The 10,311-nt window shown below is 45.5% G+C and overlaps 1 protein-coding gene across 2 annotated transcripts in view; it reads right to left on the bottom strand.

Moving 5' to 3' along the window:
• Positions 1–298: 298 nt before the first annotated feature.
• LANCL2 (LanC lantibiotic synthetase component C-like 2 (bacterial)) overlaps positions 299–10,311 on the bottom strand; it is an 86,370-nt gene continuing 76,357 nt past the window's right edge. For both annotated transcript variants that reach the window (XM_010833931.1, XM_010833930.1), the window contains 3 exons: positions 7,884–8,060; positions 5,122–5,194; positions 299–2,716 (listed from right to left, as the gene is read on the bottom strand). In XM_010833931.1, the coding sequence (XP_010832233.1) occupies positions 2,601–2,716; positions 5,122–5,194; positions 7,884–8,060 (366 nt within the window). In that variant the 3' untranslated portion in view covers positions 299–2,600. The remainder of the gene's footprint in view (positions 2,717–5,121; positions 5,195–7,883; positions 8,061–10,311) is intronic.

The following is a 10,311-nucleotide window of genomic DNA, read 5'->3' as shown; positions in this document are numbered from 1 at the left end:
TCCCCCCAACCAGCCATGCCGTGATGCCGACACACTGTTGACTGTTCGGGGCAACTGTGGATGAAAAGGCCTGTTACACATGCAAGCTCAAGACAGGCTTCTCTTAGTATTACCCAGGTTCTGGAGGGCCTCAGAGTCAAAAAAGAGAGCTATTATTCTAGTGAGCTATCTAGGACATCACAACACAAGCAGTTGCCACATGTTTTATGAGGAAGGCAACCTTCACAATGGTGACCAAGGCTCCCAACCATCGCTCTTGAAGGTAGAGAGAGGTGAGAACAGAGGAAGACTCCACAAGTGTCACAACAAAACCGTTTTTACTTAGTACGGAACTAGAGTACCCCACACACTTTTTGTGGACATCAACTTTTTCTCTTTCAAATTTTAAAATGGAATTGTGCACACACATTATTTTAAAAGCTTAGACGCATTTTGGAGAAAACGAACAAATCTAAGAAATCACGGAAATGCTCTGAAAACCAAATTCACACACTATCAGAACCACTACATCAGTTGTGGGTGTTCTCTTTCTTCGGGGAACTGGGAACTGGAGCCTGTGTCACCACCAGGAGTCACAGCCTGTGCTGTGTTAACACATGTAGCAGGTAAGCAGGCTTCCAAACAAGCCCTGTAAATAACATATCCTCCATTCACCTCACAAATGCTCTATCTTCTCTCAGTATGTTAGGCAGAAGCAAGTTGAACACACAGGCAAGATGCCCAGGTAATAAGGGTCACCCTCACTGCTTCTGGTCAGGAGAAGTGGCCAGAACCCGGGTTTCCATGAGCGGCTCCCTCTTGCTGAGTGGGGTGATTCCCGTGCTGCTGCTCTGGCCTCCCCTGGGAAATGAGCCAGCCTGGATGTAACTCCGTGCCCAGGCCTGGCGGGCTGCCACTGAGGTCTGGCTGAGATGGGAATGGTGCGTGTGGGCTGAGGTCAAGTGAGCTTTTCTTACAACAGCCCAACCCACTCCAGTCCTACCTGTGGGTCCTGGGAAACTGGGCTGCCTGAGAAGCACATAAGGAGACCCATGGAGCTGATTAGAATATACAATCATGAGGATTTATACCTATGGAAGTCATCAAATTAACTTAAAAAAACAGTCAAGACACAGAAATGAGTGTCAGAAAATGAAGAGACGCATGAGGCATCATTTAGAAACCAAAGGGCACATGTTAGGGTGTTAGCCCCACAAACAAGGCTTGGCATCCCAAGAACTGCGCACGTGCAAAGGAATCTCTGTTCTGTGTGGGCATTCTTCTTCCTCCTTTATGAAAGGAGTGGAAACCAGGGCTGACAAACACTTGACAACCCCTTGTAGACAAGGAGCAGATCATCAGAGATCTACCTTGTTTTGATCAGGCCTTGGCCCATAAGTGAGAAGTCTGTAGAAAGTCTCAGACCATTCATACCATGACAACAAAATTCTTCTAAAGACAGATCTACATGGTAAAAATACCATGAGGGTATGCTAATCCAATTCAATGCCCAGTTTTAAAACAAAAAACGTCAGACAGACAGTGTAATTTTCCTGGTTAGAACTGTTTCCCATATGCATAGACACAGACTAGTACTTTATGCTTAATACATTTCATCAAATGTGAGATTTCTATCACCTGAATAATAGACAAAAATAAGGACTATATTCATCCCAAATTTGTACTTTGATAACTTACTAAATTTTGAAAAAAGTTTAAGTGGAGGGACATGGGAATAACCTATCTGGAATTGTATCCACTGAACTTACAGCACTAAGTTATAATGCTGAGAGAACTGAGGTTCAGTCTGTTTTAATAACATGCACTGAACCGAGACTTGCCAGCCCTCAGCCGCTGCTACTTGATTTCATGTGGCCATGAAAAAGCTCCCCCGAATGTCCCCGGTATCACGGGTCCACTCCTCAGGGCACAGACTGCCTTGGATTGAGGAGAGTCTAGAACTTCACACAACAAGCCTAAGAATGGGAGTCCCAACAGGGGACAATGCTGGAATGTGCCCCCTTTGGCTTCTTATAAACACTAAGAGCACAACACACAGAGAGTGCACGTTTGACTATCTAGTAGAAAGGCTCTCCACCCCCTACTTCAGCAATCCTGTTTTATTTTTTCATTTTTGGAGTGGTCTTTCTCTCACTCTCATCTGAAAGGCACACGCAGAAAATACTGGAAAGTTTTACCACTGGGACATCACTGTGCAGAATTCTGTTACATAAGAGACACCACCTGCCTATTTCCTTGTTTGTCAAAACAGAAAACACCTCACTTAATAGCGTGTACAGAGAAGTGGCTGCCGTGTGCCCTCATGCACAGCCAGCTCGGGCTCATGGACAGGGAAGAGCTTCTGTTTAGAACAACCTACACCTACGGACAGCAAACACCAAGAGACATGCACACACGACAGAGGACTGGACACGAATAATTCATATTTTACACCAGCGAGGGGGCACTGTTACAGAATGCTGATGGGACGGTCTGTCACCACACTCTGACACAGGGGGTCTAGGAAGACGTCTGCTTCTCCTTCTCCCGCCTTCAGAATTCCCAGTTGGTTCTGTGTCAGGCACTCAGCAACCTGGTGGCTTCTGGTCCAGTCAAATCTCTTAGTAGTCTTTTTGAACCTTTGTATCCCTCTGTGAAGAGCTGAGTTCAAATGCTGGAAACCGTGATGCCTCTGGGGCCAGGATGTCAGAGAGGAAGTGAATAGTGCCAGCCATGCCTGCAATGAAAAGTGTCATCCATCGTGAAAAAAACGGTGTGTGGTGGGGTCCCAAGCCAACTGACTTTTAATCACTGCCTTTACTGGGGCTGTAAAATGTGGGGAAAGGTAGTGAGGACTTTAAAAATAACTTCACACACATAAATGGAAAATCCTTATATTAGCACACAGCAGGTTTTCTTCACTATCTTATTTTTAAATCTTGCATCCTGACACTTTATGGTGATTTCATAGAACTGCTAACAAAAAAGTTAACGGCATTGCTATTGTGATATTCCAACATGTAAACTTCCTATCAGAGTCGTTATGTTTTTATTTCAAATGTAAAGCTGCATTTTATATTTTCCTTAGGTTTTAAAAATACTACTTAGAACAAACTTGCTTGGTTAAAATCCCCACCGCCAATCACTGCAGTAACTCAGCAGCCTACCCGAACGAACCCTTGGTTGGAGGGAACTCCTGCAGAAAGGGTTCCAAGAGCGAGGGGCCCTGCCAGCCTCGTGGCCTCCACACAGCCACTCACCATCTGACTAGAACCAACTTATTGGTGTCTCTTGCCAGGCATTTGTCAGGCACAGGATCCAAAAGAATCTGAGAGCTTCCCAGCCTCTAGGCAGGGAACATGCAAAGATTTTCACCCACTGGGGCTTTGAATTTGCCATTTATAAACTTGAATTTATGAACCTGAATGAACTTCATTTACAGTTAAGGTTATATCTATTATTCTGTTATTTCTATACACACACACACACACACACACACGTTATTCTGTTATATCTGATACAACTCATTTTTATGACATGATGAAAATTTTTATCCTGAGAAACATTTTTTTCATTATAAAATCTATGAATACTAAAAAAGATCTTTTTTTTGCAAAAGATAATGACAAATGCTCTAATTTTTGTTCACTTGTCTATTATATGATTAAAATATTATCAATAGCAGAAATAAAACACGGCATATCACTACGGACAATTCAAAACATCAAAAAGATAATGAAGGGATACTACCAAAATTTTATACACATAAATTTGACCCCACAGGTGAAATGGAGCAATATCTTAAAAATGCAAACTAATAAAACTCACTGAATATGAAATAGATAACTTACAGCCTGGTAAACTATTAAATTAAGTTCATAAATTTAAGACTCTTGAAAAAGAAATCTTTAGGCTAGGAAGGTTTTGTGGAAGAATGTTACCAAACATTTAAACCAGAATTCTTCTACCAATTAGTATACAATCTATTACAGAAAACAGAGAAAATATCAATTAGTAGGCCAGTATGGCCCAGATAGCAAAACCAGACAGTGACAGTATAAAAATGGACAGCTACAGGCAAATATTCCTTATGACTACAGATGCAAAAACCATCAACAAAATATTAGCAAATACAATTCTGCAATACATAAAAAGCACTGTACACCATGGCCAAGTAAGGTTTATTCCAGAGATGCAAGATTGGCTTAATATTTGAAAATGAACCAATGTGATTCACAGTGCTAGGAGGCTGAAGAGAAAAATCACATGATCTTATCAGCTTTGTACTTGACAAAACTTAACACCCATCTATTATTTGATTTTTTTATAAGTATTCATTTATTCCTTCTGGAATTTACTTTGGAATTACTATAAAATGTAGCCCTAAAGTAATTAAAAAGTTGCTGTCAATTCATCCCAACCCCATTTAACCTTTGCTCTTAGTTTCTGCAACTTATGTTAGAATATCTCAGTCTCTGCAGGTCTTCTGTTTGGTTTTCCTGAATTATATTCTATGCATTCTGCCTGCAGCAGACCCTCAATGTGTTTGCTGGTTTCTTTCACTGCTCTTGTTTTTCAGAATTTTCTTATTATTTTTCCAAGTACTAATAGTTTTATTACTAATACTTTTAAATTACTAGTATTATTTATTTTATTTTATTTTATTTTTTTTAATTTTATTTTATTTTTAAACTTTACAAATTGTATTAGTTTTGCCAAATATCAAAATGAATCCGCCACAGGTATACATGTGTTCCCCATCCTGCTTCTTTATATGACTTAAATAATTAAATGTATCTAAATAACTAACCAAGTTTGCTGTGAATAGATCAATACTATATGCATGGTAATACAGGTGAAATGCAGAGGAAAAACTTATTATTTCTCCCACCACTAAGCAGCATATAGTCTATGCATATATACTTCACAAAAGACCTAAAAATACATGGCAAAAGTTCACAGGAGCACAAACAGGCAAGGTAAAGAGACTCAGTATAGTTTTCAGCAAGGAATAACTTTGCTCCTGGTATTTGCCAGCTCTGCACCGATCACTAAGTAAGATCAACTGTGATGGTGCACAGAGCCAGGAGGACCAAACGCACGCACCCAGAGACTTGAACCTGGAGTTTCCATCACTCTTACCTTCAAAGAGAGAATAGGGTCTGTCAGGAATTCGGCAGCCATGTGCTCCATATTCTAGACACCACTCTGCAAACTAGGAAGAAAGACATTTATTTTTAAGGGTGGGGTTTCACTTGGTGGAAATGGAACTAATAAGACACTGTAGTGAATTCACAAAGAATCAAAGGCCCAGATGCCCAGGCAACAGAGCGGCCAGCAGTGTGGGCCTGGAGGGACTTAGCGCCACCTCTTCTAAGGATGTGAGACCTGGCAAGTCCTGTCACCTGTCTAGGCCTGTTTCTCATCCATCAGGGAGGATTTACCCAGGAAGGTTGTTGGGAAGACTGAAGTAAAAAGCACACAATTCACAACCTTCTATCTCTTCCAGGCATTGCCTTCCGCCCTGGCAGGCACTCTGTGCAGACGAAAACCCCTGCATGCTGAGCACTGTTGCTGAATATGCAGCGTGCCCCCCTCTCCCCTCCTTTCCTCACTGAGCCCCTGGGCTTCCCACTGCCCACCCTATTCCTCTCGAAAACGCATCCCTTAGCTTTCTCAGCAACTCTTCTGAGCTCTCTGACGCTTCCTTCTGAAACTTCTTCAATGGATTTTTGTGACATTATAATAAAACCCATGCTGCTTTCTACCCTCCAGGCCCTCACACACTTCTAGCTCTTTTGATGCACTATCTGGTTTTCTTAGTCAGACATCAGGAAGATATTCATACATTTCTGTCTTCTCCACATTAAAAAAAATCCACCAAATTCTGTGGGCTCAACATCCTAAGTGTTTCTAAATCTCTCTTTAGTATCATAGCCAGTATCCTTGGTTTGTAACTCTACATTTCCGCTTTTTAAAAAATATTGAGTGAGTGAGTTGTTTGGCTGCATTGGGTCTTAGCTACAGCCCTGAGGTACACAAACTCTACAGCTGAGGTGCTCAGGCTCCAGAGCACACTGGCTCAGTAGCTGCAGCACGCCAGCTTAGTTGCTCTGAATGTGGGATATGGGATCTTAGTTTCCTGACCAGGGATCAAACCCACATCCTCTGAATTGGAAGGCAGATTCTTAGCCACTGGACCACCAGGGAAGCCCCAACATTTCCTGCATTAATTACCAAACAACAATTTGGAGAAACCATGGTGATCCTTCTGAGAGAGAAGACTGAACGTGAATCACAAACCCTCATGAAGCCCCTCCTGACAGATGAGGACTCACGTGGCTGGTGGGGAGACCCAGAGCTGCTGGGACCACAGGGCTTGGGCTCCTGCACCACTGGATCTAGGCTGGGGTCCAGGCCCTCTGAAGTGTGAGAGCTTTTAAGCACTCACAAGCTCCCAGTGAGTCTACAGTGTAACCAAGGTTGAGATCTACTGACTAGGGGAAGGACTAGCTTTCTTTGGCCTCTGCCCTTCTGACTTCATCCCTCACCCTGCACCCCCTAACACTGGGCACTTGGGGTGTCGGGCTCCCCTGTGCTGCACCTGCCTCCATGGTTCTGCAGGAGCTCTTCTCCTAAGGGAGAGACACCCCCTCTCCACGCCATGCTTTCCTGGCCCACCTGAAAAGCTCTACATCTTTAGAAAACTAGCCGTGCCTCCCTCCTTGTGAAGTCTTCCCCAATCCCCACAACTTCTTGCTCATCTGCCACTGACTGCTGTCACCCGAAGCTGCCCCTCATGTCTCTGCTCCGGCCAATGGAACGTCATGGCCCCAGGGTGCTCACCCCTCCAGCTCCCTCTGCGGGCAGCTCTGCTCCCATCCCCCAGCCCTGCAAAGCCTCCAGCTCTCCTCTGGGTCTCAGTTTACATGACACTCCTGGGCCAGCACCTGCCCTTGGTGCCCCCACAAGACCCTGTGTGCACGGCCTTTGTGAGTGTGGGCACCACGGCTCTATTTCACCTGGTTTAAGAAAAGCCTTCAGAATAGTAATAAATATAAAAAATAAGCCACTCTGAATGCCCCCATCCACCCATGGTCTTATACATTTTGATGTATTTTCCTCCAATCTTTTTTTCCAGTGTCTTCGTAACTATTTTGTGAAGTGTGTATAGCAAACGTTTACTGAGTCTTGCTTTGTGCATTCATTTTCAAACACCTGAAAGCGTCTTTGTTAGTCTCCACTTGGGGCCAGGCACTGTCCCGGCTCATGGTTGAGGGAATGGCACAGGAAGAGCAAGTGGAGCACCCCGCAGTGAGCAGCAGCTCCATCACCAGGGTCGAGACCTCAGAGGTCCCCTCCACCAGGAGGATTTCAGGGGAGCCCCAGGCCTGCTGTGCCCCATGAGAGCACGGGGGGGGGGGGGGGGGAAGCAGCAGTGTGGAGCACACGGCGAGGCAAGAGGAGGCATGCGAGGGCTGAGGCACACGGGCCCTCCAGCGTGGGGGCGTGGGTTCTGTGCGTGGAGCAGTGTGAACCACTGGAGGACTTTAAGCAGGGGCACTGACTGATGATCTGCCCATTATCACAATTGATTTTTCTTGGAACAAATTTAGGAGGTGGATAGTATTTTTCCAGTTGAGGCTTAAAGAAGGGACGTCCTAAAGTCACGAGGCTAATAAATGCACAGGAAGGCACACTTAACAGGTTGTGGGACTGAGGAGGGCATTTCCACTCCCCAGTCCCACTGCACAGAGAGGACCCCTGAGGCAGAGGGCCAGCAGGGACACGGCTGTGTAGAAGAAACTGCAAAGCTGGGGGAAGCATGTCTGAAACCAGAGAGCTGTTTTGGGCTTTGTGTGCTCTGGAGGGCTCAAAAGCTGTCTGGATAGACATGCTCTTACCTTGCAAGCTCGGTAGAGGTACTTTTTATCCTGTGTGATGTGGTAAAGGGAAAGGAAGGAGTAGCCATTCCCAGCAGTCCCATGGCAGATCCCATAGCCCTTCCGCAGCAGACCTCGCTGCCAAATCACGTCGCTGCATTCCACTGCATCCTTCAGGTACTTCTCCTCCTTAAAAACCTGAGAGATGGAAAACAAAGCAGTGCTAAACTAGTGTCTTAAGTAACAAACAGCACATCTCCCCTTTCTGCTGAGAAAACATCTTGCCCTTAGGAAACCTGAAGTGACCCGAGGTGAACTGAGCCCAGTAGCAGCAGCATCGCACCAGGCAGCCTGTAGTTCCCCCCGTCTCCCCCTGCCCCAAGTGGCTTAGGAAAGTCCCAAGACACTCCTCTCCCCCGCCCTCCTTCCAGTGCGCAGTGTTTCAAAAGCAGTTCAAAGGTTAAAAAATTATGAGGAAACTGACAAGATCTCTTTGGTACGATGGTCTGGCATACACAAACTGTTTTGCACTTCCTGGGACTTACAGGCTGCAGCTCTGAAACTCCTACTCGTGTAGAAGGCAGTGGAAGATTCCACACGGCCCTGCCATCCACATCAAGAATATTCCATACCTTAGGTCAGCCATATACCCAATGCACCCGACAAGCTGTCATATAAATTGTCACAAAGAAACCTGCACAGAGCATCTTCAGCCCCTCAGCGGAGGAAGCACCATCTCCACGTGGTGGTTTCCAGTGACAGAGACAAACACACTCGGGAGAGATGACCCCGGCAGGGCAGGAGGAGGCTTTCACCACTCCGACTCCCCTTCACTCTGCTCTTTCTCCTCACACTGCATTTGTTTTCCTTCCCAGTCCTCTCCTCAGAATCTGTTATTTTATTAATAGCAATCTCTGCTGCTGCGCTCATTCCATTCTAGTGTAAACAAGTTTTAGACCATGGGTTTGAGGCAAAAGGTCACTGGAGAAGAGTTTCCTTGGGCGACCAAAAGGATCCTCCCTGTGACCTCTTGGGTATCCAACTGAGGAGGCTCTGAGGAGCAGGAGAAACAGCGCCTGAAAGGGGATCAGCATCTGGGGGTCTGGCTGCTCGCCATTCAAAAGCCAATAAGCAGGCCAGGTTGGTGGGAAGAAAATTTGCTTTATTTCAGATGCTGGCAACAGGGGTGGGGGGAGGTGGCGGACATATTTCCAAAGACTGACTCCCCCCGCAACACCACCACCAAGCAGGAGGTGACAGCTTTTACAGAGTGGGGTGGGGGGAGGTTACATGCAGAAACAGCACAGTCATCTCTAACAGTCATCTTCACTGGTCATCAGTGGTCTGACCGGCATCATCTTGTTTGTTACAGGTACAGTTAATCTTCAGTCCTGCGGTACACTTGTTCCCATTTCTTTGAAGTCAATTCTCAGAATTGTGGCAGCTCAAGTCCTGGATACAGTCTGGTCATCATGTAGTTAACTTCTGAAAGGTTGCTAAACCATGAAAGACGCAGGGATTCTTGGCCTCTGGAGGAGAAGAATTCGATCCAGGGCAGAAACGAGGTCTGATTGCTCAGAGCTTTTGTGTAATAAAGTGAAAGTGAAGTCAGTCAGTCGGGTCTGACTCTTTGTGACCCCAAGGACTGTAGCCTACCAGGCTCCTCCGTCCATGGGATTTTCCAGGCAAGAATACTGGAGTGGGTTGCCATTTCCTTCTCCAGGAGATCTTCCCAACCCAGGGATAGAACCTGGGTCTCCTGCTTTACCACCTGAGCCACCAGGGAAGAACTGGTGTAATAAAGTTTTATTGAAGTATAAAAAAGGTAGAGAAAGCTTCTGACAGACATCAGAAGGGGGCAGAAAGAGTGCCCCCTCACTAGTGTTAGCAAGGGAGTAATATACTTTTTAATTAGTTATTACAATGAATCAAAAGAATATCTGGAGATTGTAAAGATCTTACTAGACCCACTCCCATAATTTACACTTTTAAGATAAAAGGATTAGCCAAAAGGTTTTCAGGAAGGAGAAACTGTCCCCAAGCAGGATATACTGTTGTCAATACAGAGTTCAGTTCAGTTCAGTTCAGTCATTCAGTCATGTCCGACTCTTTGCAACCCCATGAATCACAGCACGCCAGGCCTCCCTGTCCATCACCAACTCCCGGAGTTCACTCAAATTCAGGTCCATCGAGTCGGTGATGCCATCCAGCAATCTCATCTTCTGTCGTCCCCCTCTCCTCCTGCCCCCAATCCCTCCTAGCATCAGGGTCTTTTCCAATGAGTCAGCTCTTCGCATGAGGTGGCCAAAGTATTGCAGTTTCAGCTTTAGCATCAGTCCTTCCAATGAACACCCAGGATGATCTCCTTTAGGATGGACTGGTTGGACCTCTTTGCAGTCCAAGGGACTCTCAAGAGTCTTCTCCAACACCACAGTTCAAAAGCATCAAT

Source organism: Bison bison, unplaced genomic scaffold (genome assembly GCF_000754665.1).
Source record: "Bison bison bison isolate TAMUID 2011002044 unplaced genomic scaffold, Bison_UMD1.0 scf7180017863959, whole genome shotgun sequence".
Classification (NCBI taxonomy): domain Eukaryota; kingdom Metazoa; phylum Chordata; class Mammalia; order Artiodactyla; family Bovidae; genus Bison; species Bison bison.
The sequence above is the reverse complement of the archived record's forward strand: the minus strand, read 5'-3'. Positions and strand labels throughout refer to the sequence as shown.